The sequence below is a fragment of the Artemia sp. Qi Xiang Cuo genome, chromosome 8 (assembly GCF_049724085.1).
Source record: "Artemia sp. Qi Xiang Cuo chromosome 8, ASM4972408v1, whole genome shotgun sequence".
NCBI lineage: Eukaryota > Metazoa > Arthropoda > Branchiopoda > Anostraca > Artemiidae > Artemia > Artemia sp. Qi Xiang Cuo.
Window position 1 is genome coordinate 1,292,557 of NC_142801.1, and position 13,067 is coordinate 1,305,623.

A 13,067-nucleotide genomic window follows, 5' to 3' on the forward strand; every position below is an offset into this window, starting at 1 on the left:
AGAAAAGACCTCTAAAGCACTTTCACGGAATTTTTTTGCAAGTAGAATATCTGCAAGTTTCTCTTTGCTAACATCATACCAAGAGGCAGCAAGTTTTTACCATATTAAGCCTCTGGAATTAGCTTGCTTAATTATCCACTAGAGTCAGGTTCAAAGGCAATTAAATACTTAAAAAGCATTTCAACAAGTGTCCAATTTCCAGCAGTTTTAACTTTTAATTGCTATCTTGTGTTGTTGATTGCAAAAAATTTAAGCCAATTTATTGTGTTTGGGCAGTTGGTAAAAAATCAGCTATCATTTAGATCCCACAAAGTATTTTATTACCCTTATCAAGAATCTTACCAGCAGATCAGATTGTTGTTTTTAAATTAGCAAACAATGGTCTATAAATCTATTTTCCTATCTTTTGGATCAAGTAGAATTGGGCGAAGTAATGGAAGTAGTAGAGAAGCTAACTTCATAAAAATGACAGTGTGTCCCTTAAACCACAAAAAGTTTTGTCTTGTGGGAAATATCAAGATTGACTTTTATTTGTGTGTTTTTAAAATAGAATAATTTATCACCAAGGGGCTACTCATTCTCCAGCATATGGTGTACATCGTGGAGTTCCACCTAATATACCACAGATGGTATAATTTCGTGCTTCTGTGCCTGTTTGCACCACGTGTGGCACACTTTTGTGGTGCTTGGTGCACACCGAATGATGTAAATGATTTTTGAAAGTGGATAGCATCTCTTTAAGGGCAGTACTGCAATTCCTGACTAACCCTGGCTTATAATATAGGTGCAAAGTGTGACTTGTTGGTATTAAATAATTATAGTTTTAGATAAATACCAGCTGACAAATAATATAAGAGGTTGCCCTACTCTTCTTTTCCACAGAAAAGCTTATTTTTTGCTGCAAAGATGCTGAAAGTCGGAAGACCCCATTCCCCCTTAGTGCTTGAAAGTAATATTTTGCTGCACGGTGTCTTTAGCGTTTTCATGACAACTAGCTTTTCATTTCAAATGTAATAGCATAAGACGTTCTTCAATTTGTAACCTGCGAAACCTCCAAGCATTTGAAGTAATCGTTGCAAATAGTATTTATCAAAATTGCGTTTTTGCTCTGTTGAAATAAACTTCGTTCGCTGATATCCTTAGCGTGTTTTGAAAATGGAAAACGAGAAATTTGAGTTAAGCTCGTAATGTTGAAAAGAACTGAAAGAGCAATTCTTAGAAAAATGATAATCTTGCTTGATCAGTCTTTTTTTCTTTTTTTTTGTAGTGTTAAACACCATTTTTTTTTGTCAACGCCATTCAAATGCCACGAATTAGGGTTTGACCTTAACCTCTTATCAGTATTAGGTCATAAAATCTTTTGACCTGGATTAGGTTGAGAATGGCGTTTGTAAAGGTCTGACGTGAGATTTTTTTTTTTATTCAGACATTAATCAACCGCTTGCACTACACCAATGGGCTAATAGCCCCCCCAGTTCAACAAAATGATGTTGACGAATGAACCTCTTTATTAACATAATTATTTTCAAAAATATACAATTTTTCTTCAGATCTTGATTTCCAGATGGAGGAAGTCATTAATTTAGAAATAGAAATGTTAAGAGCTTTTTTGAAAGTTAGAAAAGTGTCTTGCCTGGATATACTTCTTGAAGTGAATTAAAGGTGTAAAAATCGAGCGACAAAGAAAATGTTAAGAAAAGGGGATAAAGATAAATTAATTCAATTATCTTTCCTACATAAATGATTCAAGTGTCCTGTGAGTCATGAGGCCTTAAGGAAAACATTTACTCAAAGTAACTTTTTGAGTAAACATTTTTTCAGTATTAGTTAGCGAAACGGGGAAGTATGCTTAATCAGTCTTTTGTTTTCCTTCTTGATTTTTAATGTTAAACGCCATTCATTTTGGTTCAGCGCCATTCAAATGCCCTGAATTACGCATCTTGGGTCCAGATAGTGTCGTTATTGGTATTTGGTCTTAACTTCGGTGAGAAAGGTTAGTTCTGAATCGCCTTAGTAAAGGTCTGTTCAGGCTGTATATATCATAAAGGTGCAACCTTTGGCCATGTATAGGTCATAATGACTAACTTGTTATTGGGGCTTTACCTTTGAAATATGTTATAATAATCAGTTAACCACGGGGTTTGTAGATATATACATACCATAAGTTTTTTCCTATTCACCCATTATACAGCTGTTGGCCCTTTACCAATGAGATAATCGCCGTCTTGGTGAATGTCTTGACAAATGAACCTTTTTTATTGACACATTTATTTATAAAAAGCTACAATTTTCCTCATATCTAGATTTCTAGAACTGGGAATTCATTCATTTAGAAATAAGGGCTTCTGTGAAAGGTAGAAAAGTTTCGGTGCTGAATATTCTTCTTGGTGGTAATTTAAGATGTGAAAACAGAGCGACAGCAAAAAGGGGATAAAAACGAGTTAACGAAGCTACTTTTTTAAATCAAATAGTTAAACAAAGTGTATGATGATGCAGAGGGCTTTGAGCCGAGGGGCGCCACCTTTTTACCACCTGGTAAGTATCTCAGAATGCCACATGCGCTGTGTAGCTCCGCCATACTTGGCACTATTTCCGCCTTGTTTGGCCCGCATCACCTGGCGTACGGGATTTCTAAAAGTAGACACCCCTCGCTTTGAGCATGTTTTGAGGGTTTGTTATTTTTTTTAATTGTGTACACTATATGAATCGTACCCCGGGTGGCAAGAGGAGGCATAGCGCAAGTGTGCATAGATAGGATTTCGAGTATGACCCGTGTGACGAAACAAATGATGCGGAAACATGAGACAAGTTCATTTTTGCTCCATAATATATATAGAAGGGGCTTCTCCTAGGGAATCTCTTAGAGAAGGAACTAATTTCTTTTGAAATGCAGTATTTTTTTGCATTATTTAAAGTTCTTCTTGGAAATAGAATAAATCAAGTTTTGACTTTCTGTTTTTAAGGTGGGCGTCCGAACTATGCAAAGTAAAAGCCGAAGCAAAGAAGGCAATGAAACATTAGCGCAATAAATTTTGCATCGTCAGCAGTAAGAGGTTATATTCAAATTTTGCATGGTTGAAAATGTAAATCACGTACAGGATATGGTTATTTATCTTTCTCTATGACTGAGTATAGTACCACTTTGAATTGAAGACTTTAACTACCGTGAGAACAGTAACATATAAGTTTTGCAGAATTGAATTCAAGATATTTCTGTTCTTTGATTCTTTTATGACAATTGAATTTTTGTGTTGAAGTGAACTATATTTTTTAAATCATACACCACCTAAAGAATTAACAAGTAGCCGTCCAAGAAGAAACATAGCTCTGAAGAAGGACGGCTACTACAATCAAAGTTCATAAATTAAACTAAATAAATCTAGAAAAAAAAACTAAAAGTCAAAGATCAATCTCTCGTCAAAAAAAAAAAAAAAAAAAAAAAAAAAAAAAAAAAAAAAACACATGAGGCTCACCTCTGCCGTGTGCCAGTCGGTGCAAAAGATTGTTGAAAGTGGGTAACCCCTCGAGTTCATGGGGTCTTGATATAGCCTACTTCATATTTGTCTCGTTTCCAGCTATTCCGACCCCTCCTTATAATTTATTAACATAAGTGAGGTGTAGGCTACTCCGCTGTTTAAAAACGGAGCCTGGAAGAAAATTTGCACACGATAAGTGCACAAATGCTTACACCTGACCGCGGGTTAATTGTTTGTAGTCAATTTTGTTTTTAGTGGCTTTTTTGAGCGGTTTTCTTGAAATAATGTATTTAAAACAGCTGTCAAGCTTTGATATGCAAATTTATTGTATTTTTTTAGATAGAGAATAATTGATTTGGGTACTTGTGTAGAATCTGGGTACACACGCGAGAATTGATGTTTCGTTAATACTAATGAAATAAAACAAAATAGGATGAAAATGTAATAGTTTAGAAACAAATTTGGGCTATATATTTGCACATTAGGGGTGGGGGGGGGTAACACATACCATATATAAATACATAACCTAACCTAGCTACCTTTTAGTCCCACTAAACCACAAAAAAAAACAAAGTTTAAATCTTTGTCACAGAGTGAGCAACATCTCACAAACCTGTTTATCAATAGCGGCTTTTAGATTTCGATGCGGTCTTCCTTCCGTGTGTACCCAGATTCTACACAAGTACCCTTGTGTATTATGCAGTGCGCACTCTATGCAGTACCCTAAAACAGGGGCGACCCGAGGGGTGGGGGGGACGGGGAGGGGCGCTATGCCCCTCCAACGGTTTTGGTATTCGGTAAAACCTTCGCTGAAGGCGAAAATTTAGGCAGAAATTTTGCAAAAGTGCTTGAAATTTAGCAAAATTCTTGATTTCTGCAGAAAATTCGGCATAAATCAGGTATCAATTCGGTAAAATTTACGAAGATCGCCCCCCAATGAAATGAGTCTCGGGACGCCTCTGCCCTAAACTCTCAAACATCCCAAAGTTTGTTCATTTTGCTATTTTATAAAGGACGCTCACATTATCTGTACAATCCAAGTCTAGGAGTTACCTTCCCATTTAGTTCCTTGACCTCCGCCTTTAATGTCCATCAGAATAATCCACACAAACGGAGATAGATCACAATCCTTCTTAACTCTTGATTCCATGCCAAACTAACTACTAACATCCCTTCCTTCTTTAACCGCCAGTGTATTATTACCGTACATACCACTTATCAGTTTATTTTTCTTATCTTGTATACCTTGCAAGTACGGCACTTCTAGGCCTACTAAAGCTTTTCTATCAACTGGATCAAATGCCTGTTCATAATCTATAAGGGGTATAAAGGGAAGCCTAAAGGGGTCTGATGATTCAAACACTTCTCAATTATCAATCTAAGAGTGAAAATCTGGTTGACAAATCCTCTCTCATTGCTAAAAAAAACTTTTCTTCTCTTAATCTAGAGCATCTCTCAGTCTTATAAGTATCATCATGCTAAGTAATTTGCTTCTATAGAAGTCGAGCTAACGTCTCTGTAATAAACTAAGATGCCATTTATATTTTGGCATTGCTGCAACAATTTCTCTGGGCCTAACTTGAGCTGGCCTCTTTAAATTACCAGTTCAGCTAGGTTTGCAAGCATTGCGAGGTTGAGGTCAATCCTCAACTCAGATCTGTATAATATAGTTTCGTTGGATCCTATGCTCTCCATTAGCTCTCTTTATGTCAGTTTAGCTAGCCTCTTTCGATTTGTAAGTACATAAGAAGAGGGAGAGGTCTTTGAAAGTACCCCCAATCCCTAATCTCCATATTGTTTCTACATTTTCGTATGATTTTCCGGTTCTATGTGGTCTTGACGACCATGCCCATTCCCCTGAAGAATAGCCTTCGATGATCATGACCGTTTTTCTTTTTTGAGTCCTCCAGTCCACCGCTAAAAAAAATCTTCCTTTGTACCTTCTGGGAAAATTCGTAAACAAATAAAGAAAATGTGCTTAATTTTTGCTTGTGCGAGCATTGTTTAATAAATTTTGTGTTCATTGGATGTTTCTGAGCAAGTTGATTTATGGGAAAACGCTTTTATATGGCGATGACGAATTTATTTCATGGTTCTAGTCTTTATTTGAGCAAAATTTGTGCGTTCAATGTTACTGAACATTTTTTTTTCTAGGTTCTGAAAGAGGTAGTCCATACCAGCCCACAACTTACAACGTACGGCACACAAGACGACCGTATCAGTATCACTTAGCCTCCTCCGAGTCACCAGGAAGAATTATACCCATTTGCAGCCCAAAAAGCAACCATTATAGTCCAGTGCCTGTTATTCAACACATTCACTGCAATTGTCGCCATGAAAACGTTTATGAATCACCTTATACCTTTTCAAGGACTTTGTGCCACTCTTTTGTTCCACAGTTAGAGTGTCACTATGCCGAGGCTAGTCGAGTGTACAGAGGGAGGTGTCCTCCTCAACCACCTCCCAGTTTCCTTGAGCCTAGTGATGAAAGTGAAGGTGACTCTAGTTTGAAGATAAATTGTAGTGAAGAAAGTGGAGAAGTGAGAAAAGTTTAAGAATAGCTTCAGCCGTGGTTCCACACCAGGTTGTGATTGAGTTGGGGCTAGCTGAAGACAATTTCCAAAATGAATTTTCTGCCTTTTTTTGAAAAAAAAGAAATTATGATTAAAGAAAAATAAAGCTAAGAGAAAAGCCTTCCTCCAACCATATTCATATCATTTAATCAAGATCAACCATAGTGATAGTTATTCAGGAAGGATTTTGACTGTTGTAAGCCTCATTTTCAAAAAGGCAATTGGTCATAAAATTCCTACGATTAGAGGACAATAAATTGATGCAATAAGTCGGATTTGCGTTTTAGTCCAAATTGTGATTTTAGCGTTTAATTGTGTTTTTGATCTCGTTACCATTTGCGTATTTTTATTTATACCTGCGTTAAGTGTTTCTATTCTTAGTAATATTAATGGTAAGTTCAGACACTCGGTGGGTCTCTCAGCATGCTGACAGAAAATAGTGTTCTCTTCTCCTTTATAATGATAGAACATTTGAAATAAAGGCATTAGCGTTTTACACTCTTGAAACTTTTTCTATAATTCCCTGGATTATGGATTAAAATAGCCCATCTTCTTTTGACTTTTTTTAATTTGATATGTTGAAATACTTCAATTTGAGCATGAAACGATCTGCTAAGCCCTTTCTCTCTCTAAAAAAAAGACAGGACTATTTTTCAAGGTCAAACAATATTAAAGTGTAGCGTGGGTTGTCTTAACTTACCATAAGTATATCGTAGTTTTTTGTATTTAATTTACTTTTTTCATCGTTTTTATCACACATCTTAACTTGCATAAAAAAGGCCAATTTTCAAAAGTAAACCTGCGTTTCAAAGCGTCTTGCTACTCACACTTCATTGATATGTTGTCCGTTTTTTTCCAAGTAAAGGATGCGTCGGAAACGTATTTAAAAACATTAGTTTATTTTAAATATGTACTTCAAGTTTTGAACTTTTAATTGCATTTAATACTATTCTAAAATCATTTTAAAATTTTCAGGGAAAATTGGATAAAAGCTCCGCAAAATGTTCTTTTGTATATCCCCTGGCAGTTTGCTATATTATGACAAGTTGAAATATGTCAGGTCATTGCAGACAATTAGTTTTATTTTGAATTGTTTTTAAGTTTTTCAAATCTCTAGTCCAGTTCTGAAGATTGGCTCTTTTGTTATGCGAGTAGATGACATCATCCTTGAAATTGGGCAAAGGATTGCGGCACCTTGTTCTTCCTGAAAATCGTGTAGTTCAGCACATGCGACAATTAAAATACAACTTTTTATGTCTACAATTTTAGAACTTATACATATTAGGCGTTTTGGGACCCGAGTGTTTCTATTTGACATTTTCTTTTACAAGTGATTCCATTGAACGGTCATTGTCTGTTCAACGGAACGCACTCAATAACTTGAGTTAGGCTAATCCTAATGAAATATGCCAAAACATGATAATAATATAATACTTTAGAAACTATTTATGGAAACTACGACAGAGAACTGTGGAAATCAGGGCCGCGCAGAACGTATTATATTGAATAACTAACCTAATCCATAACCACCTCTATATATTATGTATGGACTTGATTTTCGGACTGTCGGATTGGTTATACTGTTTTGTCCTGGGGAACTGGATGGATGTGTAGGGTCTAGACCTTGTTCAAGTGCTCATTTATTTCAGTTACTAAAGTAGTAAGACAGTTTTTTTTTTTTTTTTTTTTTTTTTTTTTTTGCCAGGTGATTACCGTAATACACTATGTATTTAATAAAAATATACATATATCTTAGTTTTCTCCCTCAAAATCAGCAAATCATAACTGATCCAGGAAGGTAAACCGGTTTCTGTCAGATATTACACAGCGTAATTCTTGAGTGCGTTCCGTTTAATAGACAAGTACCTATTGAACCGCACGTTCCTGGTAAAGACCCGACAAGCTGTGTTTCCTTGGCTTTCTTTGCACTAGATAATATGGGGTACCAACACTGCTGACTGTACGGCTCGAAACGCCAAAACTTTTAAGCGATATCGTCACTACCTCCCCTAAAGGTCATATATGACTTTTTCACACTTCTCAGCAGTGTTGTCAACGCTTTGAGATAAACTATAAGGTTTTTTTTTTACCAAATTGTACCAGAAGAAGATTCTTTGTGGTGCAATTACAGCATTCGATGTTAGTTTCCATTTCACAGACAAAAATACTAGAATGACCTGAAAAGCGAGAAAACCTTTTTTGCTTGCATCTTCATCCTCTCTCAGGAACGCCTCGGAAGTTTTGTGCGCTGTTTTCTTCGCGGATGATTGGTTTTAGAATCCACGGAGATTTCTTCGTGTGACGCGTTTGCTTTCTAAGAAAATCCCTTTTCTTTTCCTTTGATCTCTAAGAATTGACTGGAGGAATTTCAACAATTTGGAAAAAGTCAAAGTTTATCAGGCGCTAGAATTTTCAGATCTTACCGTAAAGTGTCCAAAGGAACCGTATTGTACCAGTACCTCTAAATTGTACCAAAAACGGTATAGTTGTACCGCGTTGGCAATGCTGGAAGTAAGATAATATGTAAATTCGTTGACCATGCTCTTGTCTGGAAACCCTGCTGATTCTCCCTCTGAGAACAGCTTAGCAAACGGTTTTTTGGGCATTAACTCCAAAGTGTGAATGTTGACAGATAGGACTAGGTGTGACGATATTGCGGCCAAGTACTTCTAAAAATATTTTGTGAACTTGTTTATTTACTGAAGGTTTTACTTTGTTTCATGTTTTGAAACAACACCAAATGCAAAAATAGTTAATGTTTGAATTTTTACGGACGAAAAGTGCTGTCAAACTTAACTATTTAGTTCCGTTTATTTATTTTTTACTGTTCAACATGACAACACTGACAAAAATTTGATACTGCCCAAAAAACTTCAAAATTTTAAAACAGCCAACAGAAAAATCTCCAAATTGAGTATTCTGGCATTGGGGCAAAAGATGTTTTGATTTTTATGTCCTTGGTACTTCAAATATGGCCTAGCTAAATTAGCGCCAGTTTTGAAAATCCAAAAGCTAACCTTTTTCATCAGAAATTTCATAACATTCATAAACCCAGTAAGATAAGACCTAAAGTGGCATATGTCAATCACCGTTTACTACTTGAAAGATTTGGGGGAAAAGGGAAGATTCTAAAAACAAGATTTCCGGGGGAAAACCATAGCGCCGCGAGACATCGGAGAGTACGTTCCTGTTACACATACTGAGTGGACTTGACCATTTCTTTCATGAAGGGTAGCACTCAGTACCTCTAGACTAGAGCTTTTTTTAATACCCCTATGTTTAAATAATTGAATAAGTCTTTTTTTTTTAATGGAGCTGTCTAAGCTGCGTAATTGATTTGCGCAAGCTCTTGGAAGGACAAACCCTAAAGTTGCTTTGTGAATAAGTGTTTACTTGTTTAAAGATTTTGGGAAGGCTGTAAAATGTCAATCTCTTTTCCTAGGCCGTATCCAGGGGAGGCGTTAGGGGGTTTGAACCCCTCCCCCGAAATATTCGTCCGACTCGAAAAAACGAAACAAAAATTCCCATAAACAAATTTTAATGTGTTTTTTTAAGTTTTTTTTTAAACCCCCCTACTTCCCCAATCAAAAATCCTGGATATGGCCTTGTTCATTTCCTATATTAAAACAGTCTATTTTAAACATGATATTAACGCCTTATATTGGCAGCCTAATTCATTGTTCTGTCAAGCGAATCACTAGGAAATAAAAAAAAACACGCTTAGAAAGAAAAAAAGCTTTCAACTATGCCCAGTCCTTTGCTGCCCTATCACTGCTTCATAATCTGATCACATTTTCAATCATTTTAATTTAAACAACTTTGATTCGATATGCACAAAGACATTAGTGATGATGTTTATTATTTACGATTTTAATTTTTGTCGAATAAATTATATAAAAATATACTGTCTGTAATTTCTAGCTATGTGAAAAGTCTGGAGTGGGCTCATGATCAAAGGGAGAAGTCTCTAGGCCTGGCCTGTTGGATTCCCTATTTCTGCCATAATTTGTAGTACTATGCTTGTTATCAGGTGTTTTCAGAAACACATCCTCCCCTGACCCTAAGAAAAAAAATGCTACCTACCTGCCTTGGGGAGAGGATCCTACTATGTACCTATTTGTTATTCCCTTCAAGGGTGAATCCTAAAGTTTTAATTCCTTGAGTTTTTTTTATGTGAATTGGGGAAACAAAAGAAGCGTGGTTGCTTTAGTTTATAAGTTAGATTTTTGTATTTTAAGGTATTCAAATTCAAAACTATTTAATTTTGAACCTGAATGAATAGAAAAGGAGGTACCTAAAGATTCTTAGCCCCCACCACTCGACAGGGTCAATAGTAATATTTGGAAAATCTAAGACAAACAAGGTAAAACTTGCTTATTAATAAAATTCAAGGATAAGGTCGTTTATCATATGAGAAGAAAAAAAAGACCAAAAATAACGTGCTGCAAGTTTGCTCCCCCCCCCCTCAAAAAAAAGTAAAGCAAAGCCTTCCCCGGGCAGCCGTGACTCAGATCTTAACTAGGATTAGAATCCTAGGACTAGGAATTAAGATTGAAGGTAATTTAAATAGGAATCAGGAATTTAAATTGAAGAGAATAGAAATTAACTACGGCCTAAGGAACAGGGTTGCCAACTGCCAGCGCCAAAAAATGTGCAAATAAGAGCCAAAAAAGAGTGCAAGTTGTTAAACAAGAGTACAAGTCAAAAATTTGCGCGCTTGCCGCTGCTGCCGCACGCGTAGCCCCTTTCACTGTTCTGACCACTCTTATACCATTTACAAATAATTATCAGTTATCCTTCGATCAATAAACATATTACCTTTAAATTTTTCAAATATATTTAAAATGAAGTTAGGAGGACTCCCTACTGAAATGAACCTCTAAATAACGGGTTGTTGTTTCCGTCATAAGAACAAGTAGAACAATGCATACAATGTGCATTTTCTTATTAAAAAATAAAAAAAAAGTTTGCACACAAAGTAGTTTGTATGTAGTATTTACGAATTACTTGAAAATCATGAACTTCCTAAACTCTGGGAAAGATATAGCCCCAATTACTTGCCAAAGAGGGGTTTAGCAAATACCATATGACTGTGTTAACTACTATGTTGGTAGAACCCATCAAAATTTAGAAGATGACATAACTAAAGCTTTAAATTCTAATACTACAAATATTTCTTTTGGTTCTGCTTTAAGCAGTCATATTTTTGATAATCCTAGCTCCTAGCCATAAAATGCTTTTCGAAGAAACTTCTCTTAATAGCAAAGATTTATGCATAAAACAAATTATTCGAGAGGCAATTGAAATTAGATTCAATATAAATAGTAATATTTCTTTAAAAAGGGATTTGGGAGAATATTCACTTAATGCCTTATATACAAATTTAATTAAAAATTATTCAGCAAATTATATTAAAAAAAAACAGTAAACAATGCCCTCAACCTGTTATGGCCAGACCTTCTAGCCTGGCTGCCAAAAGGGCAAGATTAGCTCTAAGAGCTTGTTTGTAAATGTTTTTTATTCCATTTGAAGGAATTGTCCTTTCCACTTCTTTTGATGTACCAATCCTGGTTGAACTTTCCTGAAGTAATGATGCTATGACGATTTTGAGAATCCATTTTAAGTTTTGAATATTTAATTTTAATGTGAGTTATTTTATATTCTTTGTTTTTTTTTTTCATTTGTTTTGCTGAGGACGGCCCGCGGATATAGGGTCGAAATATTCATTTAAAATTGCATTCCACTGTCTTATATAAAAAATTTCCCTATTGCTCTACTTGTTGTTTAGCTTCAAAGGTAATCCTCTGCTGGAAATTTGCAGGTGTTTATTTTGATTGTTAGGATTGAACTATAGTTGACTGCATCAAATGTTTAGTTAAAGTTTTGTCTCCATTTTATCCAAATGTTTTGAAAGGAATATAAAAGGTCCAAGTAACTAGTCGTGAACTATAGCCGACTTCACTGTAGTCAAGTCAAGTACCGTTTTTTATTTCGCTTAATACTTTTTCCATCATCATTTCATAAAAGAGTGCAAAGAGCAAATAATGGGCAAAAAGAGTGCAAATCCGGTTCGTGATGTGAAAGAGTGCAATGAAAAAAAACGAGTGCATTTCACACAAAAAGTGTGCAAGTTGGCAACCCTGCTAAGGAACCGTCTTTTCAACAGTTCCCATTAGCCAAATCTGGTAACCTTTCTGTTACATTAATTGGTGACGTGTGCAGAATGGCTGGATATCTCATTTTCGATTAATTTTGTCAAAAATTGCATTTTATTTTAATGTTACCGTTTGCTACTTATAAGAAGCACGTAGGTATAAAAATTGGCTTTCAAATGAGTCTTTTAACGTCTATCTAATGTTTCAGTGCCCCACTAGTGGTGGAGAAGTAAAAAAAAAGAGACACATCACTGCATCACATGTGAAAAACTGATTTTCCTTGTTGCTCAAAGCGGAAATGTAATTCTCCTACATTGGTTTTTCAGTTATGGTGATTCAAATGGCGTGGTTTTCATTTCGATCCAATACCATTGCCGCTGGGTTTCAGGCCTTTTTTTGAAGTTTCCATAAACTATTCTTTACAATCCTCGAGTCCTACTGAGTCATATTCTTAGTAGGGGGTTTCCCCCAGGCCAATCAGCGCGTCCCCAGGTGGCGGATAGGGGAACGTCCTACAGATATGTAGGATACCTTCATAGAAGGCGCGGACCTAGGGGGGACCTAGTTCCTAGGGGTCCATAGTTGAAACTGGGACACCCTCGCCGGGGGGTCTGAAATATAAGTGGAGGAGGAGGAAGGCTCCTCTGATGTACACCATGCAGGGTCCACCGGCGTTTGGACATGTTCTGGCGGTTACACACCTTCCCTCAGCAATGATAATTTCTTAAACCACATTGGCCTGACATCACATAAAGAAGGAAAAACGAGCAAAAATGGGGTTTTTATAGGCCAAATGAAAATACTGAAAAAACAAATTTAATATTTCGAGAGAGTTCAAAGAGGCTGAAGAAGAGAGGCGTTTG

The 13,067-nt window shown here is 36.1% G+C and overlaps 1 protein-coding gene across 1 annotated transcript in view; it reads left to right on the forward strand.

The window, feature by feature from the left end:
- LOC148949055 (uncharacterized) overlaps positions 1 to 7,681 on the forward strand; it is a 120,153-nt gene extending 112,472 nt beyond the window's left edge. Inside the window, exon 6 of the mRNA XM_089092809.1 lies at positions 5,631 to 7,681. Within this exon, the coding sequence (XP_088948935.1) occupies positions 5,631 to 6,031 (401 nt within the window). The 3' untranslated portion in view covers positions 6,032 to 7,681. The remainder of the gene's footprint in view (positions 1 to 5,630) is intronic.
- Positions 7,682 to 13,067: the final 5,386 nt, after the last annotated feature.